Source organism: Oxyura jamaicensis, chromosome 3, assembly GCF_011077185.1.
Source record: "Oxyura jamaicensis isolate SHBP4307 breed ruddy duck chromosome 3, BPBGC_Ojam_1.0, whole genome shotgun sequence".
NCBI classification, from domain to species: Eukaryota; Metazoa; Chordata; class Aves; order Anseriformes; family Anatidae; genus Oxyura; species Oxyura jamaicensis.
The window spans coordinates 22,833,476-22,854,308 of NC_048895.1; the positions used below are offsets into that span (position 1 = coordinate 22,833,476).

The following is a 20,833-nucleotide window of genomic DNA, read 5'->3' on the forward strand; positions in this document are numbered from 1 at the left end:
CTCCAAAATTGCCACTTAAACACAACGCTACCTGTGCTAAAATGCTGTGATCTTGAGAATATGGTCCAAGACCCTCGTGTGCTCTGAGCTTCGCTACTCCTTGCGTGTTACAGAGTGAGAAACTATTCTGCAGGTAAGTGCCATCTACCCATAGATATCAACAGCTGCCAGTATCCCTGCTCCGATCCAAACATGCTGCTGCAGGAAGAGGGCTGGGGAGCACAGCGGCAGCCCCGTTCTGCAGCGGAGGCTGAGGAGCAGCCTTGTGCTGCTTGCTGACTGCCTCCACTCTGTTCTGATGAGGCTGGCAGAAGCCAGCAGGGAAGCTACTGCCTATTCTGTTACTAGCATGGAAATGGCATAGCTTTAATTCCTGTTGTTGAGCTCTATTTAAGTGACCTTATAGAAGTTCCCAGTGTAAGAGTATATTTTGTTAACCAACAAGTGATGTTAAGGACCCTTGAGATAACTGCATTTCATCCTAATTACATAAGGAAGTATGAAATACATCCACACCTTGCTATGTTTTCAGCTTTATTGGAATTTGCTACAGCTTCCTCCTTGCCTTCTTGGGGTATTGCCTGCACATTACCACCTGTGATCTATCTACCAGAAGAAATCTGGGCTATTGAGTCAACTGCAACATCCTACATACGTGCAGCATCAGAGACTAAGAGAAGATGTTTCAGCAGCACAGTCCTACGGGCTGATGTTGCAGACCCTGCAATCAAACATGAGGCTGTATTTGGAAGCAACTGTACCAGGTGGCAACATATAATGGAAGGCTCAGTGCCAATAAAAAAATCAGGATGATAATAATAATTAAAGGAGGGCTTCTTCATAATTTCTCTCATGGCAAAAGTATGGCCTTTCGAAAGGTGATGACCAGGTATTATTCATATTTCAACAGCCACTTGGGATTCTTGTTTAAAGTAGGCTAGATCAGCCTATAGCTTCATCTAACACTCTGCTTTGTGTAAAGCAGCAGGAAATCTTCAGTCTGAATGGGAGGGGAAAAGAGACGGCAGTGATTCACTGAAGCTGAAATCTTCTCTTTGTTATACACTAGTTTCCTTCTGAGTGTGTACGTATCGTCATACTGAGAAACTGAAAAACTTTTCTAAATGTCATTCAAGTTAAAATTCTGCTTTTTCAGCACACACACATGCACACTCAGAAAATATAGCACGTCTATTTTTGGAACATCCCCCAGATCATTTCAAGACAACAACTGGGACAACTGTTTTGTTGCTGAGTCACGTAGTGAAGTCTGTTAAGGAGGGACAGTGCATCACAATCCACAAAAGGGATTTAGAAGGTAAATTAACAAAAAATAGAACATACTTAATACTCTGAGATAAAACTGAGCAATCAGAACTGTAGCAAATGCACTTACTGTATCTGAATGTCTTCAGCTGGCTGCATAAATTTATCTTACAGAAAATCTCACACGATACACTTTGTGTAGCCATTCTGCATGTTTGCCCCTACTTTACCCTGAAGCATATGATTTTTTTTTTTTTTTTAATGTTAGTCAATGCTAAGGTGATAATAAAACTCAGTTAAGAGCAGAGAACTATGGCAATGACAATAACATGCAAAGGGCATTTTAGACTCTTTTGCAGTACACCTGCTGTAGAAACACAAAAGAATATAATTCAGATCACATCATTTCCTTTCCTCTGAAACCTCGCACAATGGCTCCTTCACCCATAGCCCTGCCTGGAGTGCACTGGCCACCCCTGTCCGGGGATCCCTAACCAACTGACAGCCCATCTTCAGAAGTCCTAAGCCAGAGAACTTCTGTCATTGCCTCCCAGAGATTACCTTTTTTTATACATCCCACCTCCCTGCTACCAGGAAGCCTGACCCACTATAAAGCTGTGTTTTGAAATCTTTCATTGATCTTGCCAATAGTTGTATATAGATTCAGAACTTGCCAAAGGAGGAGGAGAAACATTAAATTATTAAAAATACAGTGTAGGGTTAAGGAAGAGAATGATACCAATAATTTATGTCATATTTACCTGCAATAACAACAGGATTATGTAGCCATAAACTGAACTGTAATAACTGACCCAAACCTGCAAATCTTTAAAAGATTACATGGTGGACAAATTCAGGCAGATACGATTTAATAATTTGAGGCCAGATCTAACCAAAGGCTGCTTGCTCAGGTTGCTGGTTCCTACTTACGTTTATAATGCATTTGAATAAAAACAGCTGAAAAAAGTCAGACTAGACTTTGCTGCTTGTAAACATTTAGTAAGAACCTAATCGTATTCCTTTCGGAGAGAATTTTAATTAGCCATCTTCATTAGCTCTCTGTTCCAAAATACATCTAACATGAAGTCTGACCAAGCACAGCATGGCACTGTACTTGGATATATGCAAAGCTTTTGCCACTAAAACTTTCATCTCCTTCTTCCCTTGGAAGCACATGTTCTAGGTGGCCATCTCTGTCACCAAGCCTTCTTACTGCAGCTGAGGCAGCCTCTTCCATGTCACACAGGACTGAGGGCATTTGGCTTCCCTCCAGGGACAGAGATGTTGGCTGATGGAGAGAGAGTAGAAGGGACTTGATGAAGATTGCATGGTTCTCCCTTCCCTGCTTTTCTTGATTCAATGGCATACTCTCCTTAAAGGTCTTATAAAGATAATTTGGAAACCAAGGATTATGAAGCAGAGGACTTTACACAAAAAGCAGTTTTTTGTTGTTGTTGTTGTTTTCCCTCTCCGTAAAAAATCAGGAATCACTTGTACGCATTTCTGCTAATACATGCATGTATTGTCACACAGCTCCTTTCCTCATGCCCTCCCATTGAAGAAAATGGAGCTTCCCGTATTTTTAGAGAATGATTCTGGCATGAAAACTGTTGCCAGAATTGCAGCTACCTAGGGTGGTGTCAAAATTTGCTTCTTAAATGCAACATTTACCCTAAAACTTTCGTGAAAGCTGTTAAAAAGATAAAGCAGTTGCAGTTCATAACATATAAGCAATACTATCTTTTGTTGTTTTTGCTATAGTAGATTTCCAATTCTTCTATTTGTCATGAATGTATACCTTGCACAGGCTGTATCTGCGAGATACCTTTTTCAGCAATATTGATGGGTTGACGTCTTTTTATAAATGTTTTAGAAAAGACCTAGCTGAATAGTCCTAAACGATTATATTTAAAACATAAAGACTATTGAACTATATTTATTTCATATATTTTTATGGAAAACCTACTTATTTAAATACCCTGCACACACCGAATTTCCTGGTTATGAAAAAAGTGAAGAAAAATACTATTTGCTTTTAGGTAATCGGATTCTGTGGGATCTAATCCTATATCCTATTTATGGCTGTGCTAGCTATTCAAAATTAAAATGAACCTTTCATCCGTGTGTATCATAAATGGGCATTTATCAGGATTATATGATTTTGCAATCCATCTGAATATGTAACCAGAATTTGTTTTCTTTCCGTTTCACTATGTAATTACCATGCAACAATAACAAAAGTGACATGTTTGAAGAACAGATAAAATGCTGTAAATTGGCCAGTAATGGTGATATTTCCTCATCTTCTGAAAAACCCATTTATTCTCTCTCTCAACAAATCAAGGCATTGTCAGCCCATACTCATCTTGTGGCCAGAGGGGCCCTACCAATTTCTAGATGTAAGTGAATACTGGAATGCAGATGAGGGCTACTAACTAAGGCTTTCAACCCAGGCAGCTGGTCTTAGCTTGCCTCAATTTCTAAATCATCCATAATGGGGCCAAGACCTCCGAAGCACTAAAAAGAGCGAGCTGACATGCTGGACAAACTGTTAATTTTTTCCTGAAGAAGCTGCTATATTGCACATCTGTCACTGCTGTGCAGACAATTACTCACCGAGTGGAAAAAAAATCTGCTGCTTGTTTCTAGCATAGTTGTTAACGGGAGTAATGGAGAAACACAAGAGCGTGAGATCCACTACAGGACGGCTTCTCTGTGCTTCTCCTTGGTTTGTGAAGTTGCATTTAAAAATAAAAATATCTATGCTCTGCAGTCCACAGTGTCTCTCAACCGCTACAATTAAAACCATACATTAGGTCAGCTGATACTGAGTCTATAGCCATATTAGTGATATCAGTTGCAAACATTTTTGTACCTTACTTAAAATCTGCCTCTCTGAAGTACTGCATTGTTTGTAACTGACATGGGTAAGGTTTTCAGAGAGCATCATTGCAAAAAAATAACCAAAATCAACCAACCAAACCAAAGGCCCCCCCCCGGCCCCCCCCCAAAAAAGGCAAGACAGATAGAAGTAAGCACAACAGAAGCATGCATTGCATTTCATATTATTTCTTACACACCAATTAAAGATAACATTAAGAAATGCTTAATTGTAGAATGTCCATAAATTTTAGCCTGTGAGCTGCTCAGATAATATCACTAGTAATTACTCTGACCTTAGTGGGGAAAAAGAATGCCAAGGATACAGAGCTGGGGCACTCGGGCAACATTCAGACTGGGAAAGCACAAGGAGTAGGATGTGGAACTCATCATTGAATACAAAACTATGCAGATAGGGCCTTGTAACAGTATTCAGCAAAGATGGTAAAGGAATCCATAAAAATCACAATGTCCAACCACAACTGGTCCACACTGGTAATTACATGATTAAGATAAATTTGCATGAAATACTGACTAAGGGTCTAGGCAATGGGATTCAATATTTTCATTATTAAATCAGCTTACAGAATGAGGATAATATCAGCAAGTCCTCTACCAACCCTTTCTGAAGGCAGGAAAACCTTGGCATGGCAGCCTTCTGCTGGCCTAGAGGCTTTCTCCCCTCCTTTAGCAGGTAACACTACTCATGTGCCAAGTGAAGCACACCTTGTTCCAGGCCCAATTCTGCCAACTCCAAACTTTCAGAAGTCTTCAATCAGATCTCCTCTTCCATGAATTATTAACTTCAATTTAAAATAATTAAATTAAGAATAAAATACTACCTTCATGCTTCTTTTTCCTACCTCCTGGCACCGGAAAATAACGGACACGCATGGGTCACGTTTTCCAGGTAAAACTTTGCAAGATAATATACAACCAAAAGTAGTGGTTTTCAGCAAAATATACACAGTTATGGGAGACTCACAGAAGAACATACAGGACATGATCACAAGGTTTCATTTAAACTGGAAACCAACAAAAAAATCAAATCAATTTTTAAGGAAGATGGGTTGATTCCAGTTTGCAGATCACCACTTCAGCAGTGGGAAAGAAGCAGCCGTCAGTCCTGGAGGAAAGGCCTGAGGTGGGGGAGAATGGGCAGCGAGAAGTGTGGCCACAGCAAACACCTCACCTTCTAAAGGAAAATTAAAGAATCATCAAATGACACTCTTTTGCAGTAGAGCGGGTGGTGACTGCGAATTGGAGAGTGATTTATCCTGTCTGACACCTCAGACAGAAGACAACTCTAATGTACAGATAAAACCAAAAGTAACAAGAGTAGATCATACCGTTGGCAGATAATGGCACTGTCTTGCTGTAGAGAAATCTGTGTCTACTTAAAACGTCAGGTGTACAAAGTGATGTGCCTGTGTTTAGTAGCAGGCCCGAAGCAGGACTCTGTGATTCACTTGTCAATTTATTATATATTACCCTAAACCTGTTAAATAAATAAAATAGTATTTATTACCCGTTGACTCAAAAAAAAAAAAAAAAGTAATATCCAACACTTTCACGAGAAACTTTGGTATAAAATATTTCTTTTATGACATTAAATGGACACCTGAGATGACAATAAAGATTATGAAGTTGGGTTAAAAATCGAAACACACTACAAGTATATTTCATTTACCAAAGTTAACAGTGATGAGAAAGTGACAGCTTTCAGCATTTCAGAACAGATTTTAGTATTTACTGGGACTGGTTGTGGCAAAGTGAAAAACACTAAAGATTGGGCACTTCTCTCATCCATGCCTTCAGTGAACCTTGCTTAGTCAGTAGGTCATGACTGTAACATCAGACAAGTCACCTACAAGGACACTAACAATTTAATACTTGCTTTGAAAACTTAAAGAAGAATCACAGAATATCCTGAGTTGGAAGGGACCCATAAGGATCATCGAGTCCAACTCCTGGGTCCACACAGGACCACACACACAAAAAAGTGCGTATGTCTGAGAGCATTGCCCAAACACTTCTTGAACTCTGGCAGGCTCAGGGCCATGACCACTGCCCTGGGGAGCCTGTCCCAGTGCCCAACCACCCTCTGGGTGCAGAACCTTTCCCTAACCCCCAGCCTGACCCTCCCCTGTCCCAGCTCCATGCCGTCCCCTCGGGTCCTGTCGCTGTCCCCAGAGAGCAGAGCTCAGCGCCTGCCCCTCCGCTCCCCTCGTGAGGGAGCTGCAGGCCGCCATGAGGCCTCCCCTCAGCCTGCTCTGCCCTGGGCTGAACGAACCAAGGGACCTCAGCTGCTCCTCATATGTCTTGCCCTCTAGACTCTTCACCACCTCCATAGCCCTCCTTTGGATGATCTTTAATAGTTTTATATCCCTCTTATACCGTGGTGCCCAAAGCTGCACACAGTACTTGAGGTGAGGCCTGCACCAGTGCAGAGTAGAATGGGACATTCCCTTCCCTCAACCGGCTTCTTTTAGGTGTCTCGGATTTCCTTGACATTTTAAGCACTGTTGTACTTTCTAAAATGACTATTGCAGCTTCAATTAAACATTTTAATTTGTGTTTTGAGTGCTATTTTGCAGTGGCTAACATTATAAAGCCAAATTAGACAAATTACGATGAATGTTCATAGAAATTAAGTATTTTGAACCATTTCCTGCCAAAATGTATATATTCTGTACTATGAATGAAACAGAAAGCTGGTTCTTTAAGCAAATGCCCATATCTTTACACAGACCCTAACTTACCATCTTATAGTTCTGAATTATATAAGAATGTTATTTCTGTTAAAACTTAGCCATTTTCCTCCTTTTTTTCCCCCTTTTTTCTCCCTCGTTTTAGTTATTATTTTCAAAATTTTATTGACACTTGTCAAGGCTGTGCAGCCTGTGGGTGTGGAAGCACTTGCTGAGTACCTGACTACCTACAAAACAGATCTGAAACAAACTGTCTGAAATTTCAGACGTTTTGCTGCTGTGATCTAGGGTGCTTTGGTGCTATAGGACATGATCTAGTTTTTGTGATTGTAAGTAAATCTGTTGGTTGTCTTCAAGAGAATAGTTGTTTTCTATCCTTAAATCTGCATTGTGCATGACATTTGTACCCATAATGCCAGGTAGATGTTACATTTCAACTCAAGTACTGCAATTGCTGAGCTGCTAATGATCTCAAATCCAAAAGATTTCTACATCAGAAGACTACAAAATACTATGATTATGGATCTTTTAAAATAGAGATCCTATTGTTTCTGTCTTATATAATGATGTAAAAAATAAAATCTGGCATTTACTCATGGTCATACCCTCCTTAACTGGTATTTAAGGAGCTAGGGTTTCATTTGTGATCTTGCCTTATTAGTAATTATATATATATAGGTATATTAAGATAAGAAGCCAATCTGGCCTCAATATTAGGGGAAGTCACTTTGGTCCTCTAAACTGTTGGTGCTCCTTTATGAAATTACCATCGTCCTTTCTGAAGTGCTTTGAGATACCTGGTTGAAGAAAAGTATATAGCAGCTTGGAGTCCTGATTTCTTCTATTAAGAGGTCTTGATTTTAGTAAATTGTTTCCAATGTACCACTTTTTTTCTTTTTCTTCAGATTTTCATCTCCATTATAAATAGCTCAGTAAACCCCATAGATATATATATATATTGATATTTATTAATCACGGGTTGTTGGCTTTATATTATCTACTGTTATATTAATCACGGGTTGTTGGCTTTATATTATCTACTGTTATATTATATTGTCAGAGGTAAAGTTGATTGAGTTTAATCGCATTCTTTCTGAATGTGGCACTGAAGAGATATGAGTAGACATTTGTAATATCATGGCCTAGAAGAAAATCTTAGCAGGGCCTTGTGATCTCACAGCCCAGTACGGTGTAACTGTGGGGCCTCGTGTCCTCATGTCCCAGCATGGTGCCACAGCATGTCTTTGTAACATCATGGCCCAGCACACAGTCGTAACAGGGCCTTGTGAACTCACATCCCAGCACAGCTTCACAGAATGGAGTTGTACCCTCATGGCCCAGCACACGGTCACAGCAGCGCCTTGTGACGTCCCAGCCTGGCACAGTATCACAGCAGGGCCTTGTGGTTTCACTACCTGGCACAATGTCACAGCACCGCATTATAACCTCACTGACCAGAATAGTCACAGCAGGGCTTTGTCACCTCACAACCTGCCACAGTGTCACACCAGGGCCTTGTGAACTCACAGTCCAACATAATGTCTCAGTGCAGCACTGTCACCTCATGTCGCAGCACAGCGTCATAGTAGGCCCTTGTGAACCCATGGCCCAGCACAGAGTCATAGTAGGGCCTTGTGAACGCACTGTCTGCAGCAGTGTTACAGCACGTCGTTGTAACCCCATGGCCTAGCATGGTGTCACAGCAGGGTCTTGTGACCTCACGGTGGAGAAAAGACTCACAGTAACATCCAAGGTGATTATATCTGGAGGGAAAAAAAAAAAAAAAAAAAAGAGCTTGATTTTTGAGGGATTGTTACTCTACTTTCACTACACACTCAGACTGCCAGCTTTCCTTTGTTTATGGATGGTTTAAAATGCGTCGATTTACCATTCATATGACTTAAAAATACATTTTGTTTCAATACAAGTGACAGAGTTCATTTGCTGTTAGCAGCTTTGAACAGGCTGAGAGCTTATGGCAAAAGTTGAAGACCAGATCAATTAAGGACACCTTGTGGCCGGGGCCTAATGCAGGCCACCTGATCAAGGGGAGCTTGTTGATGAGGCCTTCTGGCTTCAGCTACAAGAAGCATCACACTCACATGCTCTCATCTTGATGGAGAACTTCAACCACCCAGACGTCTGCTGGAAAGGCCACCCAAAAGGCTGTGAGCAATCCAGGAGAGTCCTGGAGTGCATCGAGGATAACTTCCTGGTCCAAGTATTAGACAAAACAACCAGTGGAGAAGTTTTACAGTACAGACAAACTTGTTAAAAAGGTTAAGAATGGAGGCAGTCTGGGCTGCTGTGACCATGTTGAGTTTGTGATCTCGAGGAATATGGGCCTGGCAAAGAGGAAAGTCAGGACCCTGAAACTTTAGAAGAGTGAACTTCCAGAGGGTGACATCCCTACCCATGGCAGGGGTTTAAGGCCATGGCATGGTCTTCAAGGCCCCTTCCATCCCAAGCCACTCTTTCTTCACAGAATCAGAGAATCACTCTATGATTATATGACACCAGGCCTCCTGGGATGCATCTTTAATACCTACACTACCTTAAGAGCAGCTGTCTCTAAGCAGATAGGAAATTTTGTCCAACATCTCACATGATTTCTTCCTTCTAATTATATTCATGATCCTTGCTTTTTCCTTCTCCTCATCAGTATTAATTGTAAGAAATAGCTGCTGAATCTGGACCCATATGAACAAAAGGAGAGCTCTCATTCATTGTGTGCATAGAAATTGCCTTTTGTCCAGGGAAATCTCTTCAGAGTATTTCTCTGTAAAGGTATTTTTCAGAAACAATTAGGATCACAAAGGTAGTATATGAAGTGTCACAGAATTTTTCTATGGCTTGAAAAATAATTATCAGCTTATTTGCATTGTTAAACGTTAATTAGCTGTGAATGGTATTTTTTTTTAACACTGCAATACTTCAATTTCTCATTACAAAATAATTTTAGCTCTATTAATTAGTTCTAACAGTAACTCATAGTAATGGATGACACCTTAAGTGAGCTATTAAATTCACTTTACCACTGATTAGGAAGAAGACAACTGAAAAAACCTGGCTAGGTTTACATAAAGACAGAATATGAAACAATACATTGCAGATTTATTGACTTTCACAGAAGCACCTCACCCCTTTTAAGTAACGTGGGTTAGCAGAACTAAAGATTTTGACACACTTTGGCGAGGTACATGGTTGACAGCTTAACAAATGGCCCAGCATATAATAATTCTATGTATTATTCTCCTTCTGTCAGTAGGGATCTACATCTATATCATATATGGGTGTTCACTTGTGTAGACATGTAATATTCATACAGGCAAATAATTTAATTTGCTTTACTACAAAGTAAAACCTTGCAAGCTTCTTCTTTTCTGTTTTGACTCACTAGGTCCAAACACATCACTGAAATATGGTTCTGGCCAAAATTCTTCTCTTAGCCACTTTCTGGATTGTGAAAAAAAAAAATAATCCAAGGAGACTTCCTTTACCATGGCATTGTAACCTTTGTGTGTAAGGGTAGAAATTGCCTAAACGGAGTTAATCAGAACTGTAATCCACTAGTATTCATATGCTCACTGACAAAGAGTAAATGAAAAGTAAATCGACTTACACACTACAGTATAAAAGCAACCTGATAATTGTGTTACTTATTATTTGCATCACATTAAGAAAACCCTTATAATTATTACTGGTTCACTCTAAAAATATCTTTTGTCAGTAATACGGCATATCATGGCATACAGAAAGGAAACCCATAACAGATTAGGAGTGTTCTCACAGATGATGGGACCACTAGAATTCAGTTCAACCCAACACACTCTGTATTACCACTATTCTTGTTCAAGCAATTTGTACATTTAGTGTTATTTATACTTACATATGTATGTTGCAGATCATATCTGTTAGTATCAGAAATGTGAGACCCACTATCACATACACTGAGAGGACATTTATAAAATTTTTGATAAATGTTCCACTTCACAAATTGTAGAACATTTAGATGCTTGCAGTAATCTGGAACATTTAGAAAAAATTAGGCAACACTTGTGGAAGAATTCAAACTTAATTTTTAACACTTGAAACCAGTAGTAAAGAACATAAATTTTACAAATTGCTACTTGCAAATGCAACAAGAGAAATTCCTGTTGCTTCCAGCATGATATTCCCTAAGGAAACAGCAAAGTTAGTGCAAGAGAGAAACCACTGGGAGTATGGTGAACTAGGTACAGCAGCCAAACAGTTGTTCTGAAGATGGGCCAGCACAATCCAGCTGACTCCAGTGACTTGCAGGAACTCTAATGCCATGGAAAATTGAGGACTCATTTCTATTATGGAGAAGGAAGTTAGGGCCCCAGTCTTCAAACACTTGCATGCATGTTTATTTTTAGACCTATGAAGTACTCCATCTTGAAGTCAATGGAGATATTTAGGTGCCAAAAGTGTTACATATCTTCCAGTCTTCATCAGTTTGGGGTCGAGCCAACACAACACCCTGTCAAGGTGGAAGAAATTTCAATTTGAAGTGCCAAAGTGTTAAACAGTAACTGACAAAGGCAGCAGTAGGCCTTTCAGAAAATTGGCCAGGTGAGGTACTGAAAAACAACGTCACTAGACTGGTACAAATGATCTTGAGGATTATCACCTAGCACATACATGAGATAACACTAAGAGAGAAACAATTGGGCATTATCACTTAACACATATATAGGGCTACAATTCTTCAGAAAAAAGGACAGGGATGAAGGACTATACTGAAGACTTAAAGCACACTAAACTGAACATATGTATGATCAAATATTCTGAAAGATAATCTAATTTTAGTAAGATCGTATAATTAGAGTAAATATATTACAGTAAAACAAAATCCTTGAAGGCTAATGACTTATATTCACAGTTTCAGAAGTCAGACTCCACATTACTTAAATTCATCATAACAATACTGTAAACAGTCAAGCCAAAATCATGATTTTCTAATAGATGGCATATCTCATATTAATTCAAATCACTTTTCACAGCTTTTAATAGTCACAGTTCTCATAGAGGCAGGAGATCAAGTTTAAAGAATCTGAGTGATTTTCAGCCTTTTACTTAAGGATTGACAAGCAATTTACCACCATGGTCAAATTACTTCCAGTATCTATTTTGGTGCAGTTACAGAAGAGACTCATAAGAAGCCCAAACATTTCCTAGTTAATCTAATGCTAGTTAATCATGAAACTTCCATTGTTGTGGTAAAGTTTTCCTCAATACCTCAGTGCAGACTTACACTACAAAGTTTGTTAAAGACTATGACAATCTATGCTGTTAAGCTTACAGTTTGTCTAGAAACAAAACAAAACAAAACAAAAAAAAACAAAACCAACCACTTAAGACAAGCAGAACATCCATGCTGAAATTGTTGCACCTCCTCCAAGACTTTTTAAAGTATAGAAATGTCATGAAAAACGAACCAAACCAAACAACAAATCCAATCTTAAATACCATACCTGTAAAAAAAACACACAATCACACCAAAGCTCTTCCAGAGAATTCAAAGCAAAAACATGACAACCTTTAGGAATGACATTTTCTCTTTTAACATGTTAGATTAGCTTTATAACGAGACTACAGGTGGAGAGAGAAATAATTCCCTGTTTTTCACTAAGCTGAACAGTACAGACTGAATACATACACTGCCTTTAGGTACGGGACTCTACTTTGGCCACCTTGGCTATTGTAGTTACTGTGTGCTAACTATGCCACTGCTCCCAAAAACACTGTTGTGAATGAAAACCTAGTTAAAAGGTCTCCTGAATTTAGTGTAAGATAGGGAAGGGATCCCCATTTCTGATATGGCTTTACTGAAACTACTCAGTGAGCACGGGGAGCGGGAGGGTAAAAAAAATGTAGTGTGAATTCTCCTCAGAGGAGCAACAGTTTTGGAGACCTGCTTGAAGAGAGAGTACACAGTCCTGGTACAGTTATCAAAGTATACACATACTTAAATACTTGTATTTAAACTTCTTAGAAGACAATGATAGCAAGGGTACCTCAAACACTTTAAACAAGGCATTCTGTGACATTGTGGTGTAATATTTTATGCTGGATAACAACCACCTAGAAAATAAATGCTAGTAAGAAGGTACAACTCTCTAAGTATAATAGCGTTAGCAGAATATACATCTATTTGCTATATTATCAACCTTAATTATACTTTCAGAAACAAATTTTTTGCATTCACTTGAGCAATAACAATGCTATCAAAAAGAGCAGTTTAAAGAACATACAAAGCCCATGAAGAATGAAGTCAAATTATTTTATTTCATCTTGCATTTGTGTTGTTAAAGCAAAGCATTCTATACATATTATTTAGCTGTTTACTGCCATTCTACACCCATTATTGACCTAATTGCAGAAAGATGGATGCAGGGACAAACTTGTTAAAATAAGCATAATGATAATGCTTCTCTGACTTCAACAAATATTTATTTAAAAACAGGATTCTGCCAGAAACTGCTCATGTGTTTCTTTTATTAACAGTTAATGGCTTAATTCACAGAACCGAGACACAATGAACATGTAGCAAAATGCAATGCCAATAATATTGTATGCGTCTTCTTTTTGCTAAACATTCTGCATAGGCAGAATATTATGTTAACAGCTGAACTACCAATTAATCAAACACCTAAATGGAAAGAATCTGGTGAGTGATGGTAACTTTTAGATACAACAAGATGATTCCATATTTATTTATGTAGGCATAAAAACCTTCAGTATCACAGCCATTAGGAATTCTTATCTGAAAATACTTGTACATGTATTTTAAAATAGTGTGAACCAGCTTTATAGCATGTGTCATGGTATGATTGCAAGTTAGGTATGGGAAAAACCTGAAGAAAAAAAAAATCCAAGTACTTTGACTTCTTTCAAAGCCAACTAACACTGCAGTGGCTTAAAAAAAAGAAGAAAAAACCAAAAAGCAATGCATTTTTGTTTTGTTTCTTAACACTAGCTTTAACTGTTTAAAATTACACTACTGGAATATCTTTAAAATCATTCATGTCAGATGTGGAAAAGCAGAAAAATGATAGTGTGAGTCTGAATGGGAATTTTACTGCGACATTAAAATGCCTTGAAACGCTAGATTAATATATTTTAATAAATCAGTTTCTTCTACAGCTTCTAGAAGATGAAGCTGACTGTTAGCTGTGGCATCTATAGGAATACCTGTTGGAAAACAAAGGTTTACTTATCTCCATACCAAAATCAATGTGATTAGTTTTAACGTCTAATCATTTCTAACACTGATATAAAACAAAAAGTTATAAGATTTCTGATCTTACTAAATAATTCTTCCATTAAAGCTATTTATTTTTATGCTCAAGCGGATCTGTCTGAATGTATGAATAGAGCTGAAAGCTGAAAAGAGGTTTTCTCTCAACAAGTATCCATTATTTTCCTCTTATCTTCATAAAACAGGAAATATTTTCAAGTACTTTTGGAGCTGCAGACTGATTTCTTGAGGAACTACTATGATGATAAAATGCACAGAAATACCTCAGTGTTACATATGCCATATTTTCCTACCCAAGATATGCTGGAGTTGTAACCAAAGAACAAGAATGAAATTTTAAGAGAGAATCGGTATTCCTTTACAGTTTTTCAAATAGAGCTAGAACAATTAGAACTAATATATTCATTTCCTGTCCTTAACTCACATGTTGCAAAATATTTGAAGGAATTTCTGATTGTGTACTAGACAAAGAGGTCTTCAGTTGCCCTAGCAGTACATTGCATTGAAAGAATGGGAGTATGCCACATAAATTCATTATTAAAAAACAAAAACAAACAAACAAACAAAAAAACCCCAACCAACCAACCAAACAAACCAAAAAAAACACAATTACAGAAGTGAGCACCTCTGCTGTCTGCAGAACTCCGGGTTCTTGTCCCTTTGCAATTATGTGGCCCTGAAATTCTCTGAATATGGAATGTGTTTAACTCAGTTTGGTTGTGCAAGAGATATTTGCACATTAAGCTATGCCCCAAAACCCTCCGTAAAAGTTGCTGTTTATTATAAATATCAAGCCTGTTTAAAATTTCTTATCGTGTTGAAAAATAAAACCACACAATGTTACCAAGGATTCAAACAACAATAGAGTTCTTCTGAATCTCAGAGAACGTGTATTCAGCTATCAGTAAAAACAATGTTAGGTACTAATCTTTTACTCTAGGTAAGTGTGAAAGAATGTTCCCAAACTGACAGTACTCACAGTGGAAAGGATGAACATTACTTTTAAGCAAATTCAGTGCTATAATGCTGCTACTTTTTCTGTTCCTAGCATTATCTTTGTGGAAATAATTGGTGAAGCTGAGAAAAAGACAAGTAATAAAAATACTTCTTAAAATTCATCAGTATATTTCACAGTCACATGAAGGAAGCTGTGCTCCCCTTATTCTAAGGAGTCATCTTTGCAAACATCTAGAGGTAAATATTTTTCTAAGCAGGCTGGTAGCAGAGAAGGTGAAGAGAAAAAGACCGAAGAATCAAATCCTGTTCCCTGTGTAAACAGGGTAAACATTGCCAACTACTACAACAGGGTCAGGATTTTCTCCTTAGTCCATCTGAACAACAGTTTTCTTCAGCCCTATCATTTAATTTTCAAGTAGAATTTGTTTTATACTGCAGACCAATAGTACCCTAGGAGCTTGATTGGTTACTGCTTAATGAAATTACTTCTGCTGACATTAGATACATTAGGATACTGATTAAAACACTTAATGATCCCTCTTGATTTTAAATTGCTAGCTTAGATTTGTGAGATGCCAAAGAATCTTTTCCCTTCCTTTCCTCCACTCTAATCTTGCTTCTCCATGTCCTTTTTCTGTTTCTTCATGATCATTAAAGATTGTGGCTCACTCACAACAGCACAATCACAAAACGAACGTTGAACACTGACTGCATTGTTTAAAATATGCCAAACCCCAGTACATAAACACTGAAAGACAAAGTCATCTTTAAAATACAATTTCCAGGTTCAAATTTGATATTATTCTTAAATGTGGACACACTGAAGATTATTGATATAAATAGAAATCCAAATTCAGAATAAACTTTAAATATCTGCTGAAAAAAGATAATCCTGTAAATGTAAAAACAAGTATAAAAGCTTTACTTTTGAGCTTGAACGTGGAAGACTGTGATACACTGCCAGATAATGATGTTGGAATGGCATTCCTATGATGACAAAACCATATTTCATGCTCTTATACAAAACTGTATACCATATCACCTTCCAGTTGGAAACATGTATATCTTACGGGCAAAATGACAGCTTATCCTCAAATACTGTTAAACACTAGAAATATTAGGTTTGGAAATTTTGCCTGAAAAGGGGGAAAACACAATAGCTGTATAAAGTTCCATTTTCCTTGACAAATCTTATCAAGACTCTTGAGATAAAATTATACTTACAAAAAAAATTTGCTTAGATACTAAAATCTGCTGTGTCAGAAGCTTTTATGAAAAGAAGTGAATATACTGAATTTTATGCTTAATACAAACTCTAAGACCAGAGAAAATAAAAAAAGTACAAGTGTCCGTACACCTTAGCACCATTGTAAAGTTAGATTCAAATGCCGGTTCTGCCGCTGTGGCTGTACTTTGCAGCTGGTGTAGCTGATGTGAAGCACAAAGACTTCAGTGATCTTTGAGAAGAGAATAACTGGATCTGCTGATCATAATGCATAACACAAGACAGCAACTTTTTCTCTTGTCTTTTTAAATTACTTTCGATCTTTACTTTTACTTGGCAGCCAGAGTGTACTTCTGTCAGCTAAATCCAAGTCCGAGTCCTTTTGGTCTCTGGATGGCTCGTATTGGCTCTGCTATCCCTTTGCCGTCTGGTCCGAGGCCTGTGCCAGGAGTCCAGCCCATGCTCTGAAGCATTCGGTTTCCAATGTTATTTTCTGGGATTGGTTGGGTGTTTTCACCTACAAACCCTGAGATTAAAGAAACACACAGTATTAATCAGCACTGCCTGCCATGTGGAGAATAGCAGGATAATCTCCCTTAAAGCTTTAAACCTTCTTATTCTCCTAATTCATCTAATAGGTTGCTAGAACAGGCTGTCTTTGCACATGTTGACCTCCTCACTGCTTATGAATCTAAATAATACAGCCTGAGGCTTTGCTTTATTTTAAATGTTTCTAAAGTCTCGCTCAGTTTTTAGATGTGACAAATATTGTCGCAGATCCTTTTGTATTCCAACACAGTGGGTTTTATATGTCAGTCTCGAAGAACACGTACCCCCTTGCACAAGTCTACCAATACACAGACAAGATGGCCCAGATGTCTCATCATATAAAATTACTAAGCCAAGGCACACCATAATGTCACAACCATCTTTTCATTCTCAGCAATATTTATCAATGTTCAAAAAGATCTCTTGCAATAAAACATGATAAATATTTTTGATTAAACAACTACAGCTGCTACAGAGAAGATACAAATAGGTGGTCTAAAATTCTGAAATTTAGCTATAGCCTTACACAGTTTCTCTTTTATTAAAGATGCCAGAGATGTTTAATATATCCATCTTTATTTTTTGGTATGTTCAGTAACATTTGATGCTGTTTACGGGTTTCTTCCTATACAACTGAGATCTCAGAAAAGCTGTGCACACACTACAGAAGAGATTGTCAGGATTGCAAGTATAATGTAACAGATTCATTTTCTTATGACTATAGCGTAAAGAAATGTCAATGTCAAATAACAAAGCTGTTTTTTCCCTCATCAGCCAAGATCCTCAAGCTAAACTTTTGGAGATGATGCATGGATAAGCTTTCCCATATGTAGCTGTCTTGCATGAGGAATACAAATGATATTTGTTTCAAGAATTTGCAGTAAAACTTAACGAGTTACACCATACAAAATTTTAAAAAGTTTTGAAGCTTTTGAACTAACATGAGCGTTTTTATACAGGCAGCTGTTTTTTCTTCTCAGCTTTTTTCAACATGTTATTTCCCCCTGATAATAGAACAACTGAACTCACCACATGCCCAGCTTCAAACATTATCTGTTTAACTTTCTGCCTACTTATTCTGGCATGCTACTTTTTAAAAAATACTGTAGGAGCAGACCATTGTGTTGTGCTTTTGGAGACCATGATCTCTTCAATCAAGTATTTACTACTGACAAGCAGCTGGCTCATTGTTATATTAACTTACTAAGCAGGAACACAACAAAAGTTGAACAAGCTCTTCTGAAAAACCTCATTTAACACACAGACATAAAATGAAAACAAAGCCCCACAGTGGAAACCCCCCACGCAGACAGAGGGTCAAAAGGAGAGGTGCATATTAAAAACCTTATAGTGATTGAGATGATGAATGTACAGTACTCAAGCACTATTCGCTACAGATCTGTTTAGATACAGCAAAACAGTGGCCACATGAAAGGTAGGCAGCTTCCAAGCATCTCAGTCTGAGTCAAAAAAAAGGGAAACGTACTGAGAGAAGGCATCCTTTAATACTAGTTTGAAGCTATGCTTAATGCTAGGCTTAAAATAAAGGCTTTTAAGTTAGATGACTCCTGTCCCCGAGAGGGTTCCTCTTGAACTGACCAGCACAGAATTCAATGACCAAGACTTCCTTTCTTTTCAGGCCCCCACAGGCAGAGTCAATTTTCATACAGACAACTCCCTGACACTGCCTGGCATACACAACACAGGCTTTGCAGCCTTCTTAGTTATACTTTCTAGCTCAAAAAATGGTGAGAAGAAGAAAGGCTACCATTCAACAAAAGTAAAGGTAAAACCTCACAAGCAAAATCCAAGAAGCGTGTTTTGGTCTACTCTTTACAACTCATGGTAAGTAATGGGATGTGGTTCCAATTGTGGGACAATTAATGGGGGAACTTCCAAGGAAAGATCCAAGAGATCCACCAAGCAGTAAAGAAAAAAGACATGAGTGTATTTTGTAAGTATTGGGAATATTAAATGATTCATAATGCTGCTTAGCAACAAAGAGAAATGCTGCTAGGATAGCATGCAAAGCACAAAGCACAGCTTGAGTAAAAAAAAAAAAAAAAAAAAAAAAAAAAAAAAAAACAACATTTTTTTTCATTACCCTATTTGGAGGAAAACCGACAGACTTTTCCCTGCAAAATATGTATCTTCCTACATGAATTTCAATTCTCAGGACATCCAGAGCAACCTCACACAAAGGTATATGAAAGAATAATCTGTACCATAACATATTATTTAACAAACTTATCTATTTTTGATATTCTTTGACATAGTTTTTTTTTTTTTTTTTTTTCTTCCTGTAACTAACAGGAAAATTGGAATACTTTTTGTTTTTACAGATATAAAATGCTTCTAAAATGTATAAAAAAAGTCTTTTTTACTCCACTGCGCATACTTTGCTATTTCCTGTTAGAACACTAAGACCTGCCCCGAAGCCTTCTGTTTTATTCTTATACTTTGCCAATTTGTAACAAAAAGAAAGAGAGCAGAAACCACCATAAACTTGGCTTCACAACTCACTTTTGGGCAAACAATCAAGCAGTGTCCACTGTCCAAAGGATACTGTGATTGGAGACTTTGTACAACAGCAAGAATAAGGCAAAACCAAAAAGCCACCCAACTTGCCTATTTTGTGGGCATGTACACTGACTAATTACTCTTTCATGCAAATAAGGTAGATATAGATAGCTTTTATTTCAAGTCTGAAAAAAGGTTTAATATATGCAGGACATTCTTTTGCAGTAGAGTCAATTTTTTATCTAAATATATATCTACATCTGTCTTACATTTTTCAAATGATGGATGAAAATTGCAGGAATGTTAATTTGTAATGTAATATTTTACTAGAGTGAGAAGAATATGGATAGCTGTATTCATAACTGCCCTTTTCCTCCATTCCATTGCCAATGAGCAAACAGAAAAAAAAAAAAAAAACAAACAAAAAAACAACCTTACACCTTTGATTGACTGCATGATAGAAAAGAGCTCTTAAAAATCATGCTACACTGTTTGTTATTCCCCTGACCCTCATTCCTATGCTTTGGGCTTTCATTTTCTAATTAAAATCAGTAATTGTCCTTGTAATATTCATCTTCAAGTTCAGTTTTTAATTCATGCCCATGGCACTTCTTGGACTAGCCAGTAGGCCCTTTTAAAGAGAATAGTCCAAGCACACTGGCCTTTAAAAGGGCGGTGCTACCTCTGGGACGTGTTCAGTCTCGACCCACCCAGGAGCAAGAACAAAATCAACCCATTGTGCCATCCCACAAAAAAAAACTATGCAACGCTGTATTAAGCAAAAAACCAGGGATGCCTTTTTCTAACTTTATTGCTCTATGAGGTTTAGTGGTGTTGCAGGGGTTATAAGGAAGTCTCTGTAGTAACCATTTGTTGGAATTCCCTGTGAAGAGCCTTTTCTTTTTATGGACTGAGAAGTCTTAGCAACCATAACAATTTGGTTCCTGATCTACCATAGGCTAAGTCTGCATGCAGGAGTGGTTGCCATTACACAAGTGAGGAGCTAACACTGAGGAACAGCAGCTTGCTTGAAACAATAGCACTATAAAATTCTTCCACTTGCATCCCTTCACTTCACAATACCAGCAATACACCTTGGTGTACCCGAATGGGCATACTTCAAGGTCTACATTTATTATGCATATGACCTTACATACACAGAGCATGGTATGAGAAGGAAGAAGCAAAATTAGCAAGTGAAAACCAAGAAGTCACCACATTTGTTAAATTTTGATACGATATTTATGGTGGTATTAAAGGCAGGCTTCAATGAAAAATAAAGGTATGCAATTTCTTCTTAACAGCTGTTGAGACAGGTATGTCCTGGTTAAACAGTACACTAGCATTCAGTGCCATACCCTTGATTTTACAGTGATTGCCATGAATTAATTTAATTCCATCTGTAAGCTAAAATCAGATCAGAGGTCTAATGCTGCTGCA

At 37.9% G+C, this 20,833-nt stretch overlaps 1 protein-coding gene across 2 annotated transcripts in view; it reads right to left on the reverse strand.

The window, feature by feature from the left end:
* Positions 1 to 16,173: 16,173 nt before the first annotated feature.
* Positions 16,174 to 20,833, reverse strand: part of GPATCH2 (G-patch domain containing 2) — a 116,406-nt gene continuing 111,746 nt past the window's right edge. For both annotated transcript variants that reach the window (XM_035320844.1, XM_035320845.1), the window contains exon 10: positions 16,174 to 16,850. In XM_035320844.1, the coding sequence (XP_035176735.1) occupies positions 16,681 to 16,850 (170 nt within the window). In that variant the 3' untranslated portion in view covers positions 16,174 to 16,680. The remainder of the gene's footprint in view (positions 16,851 to 20,833) is intronic.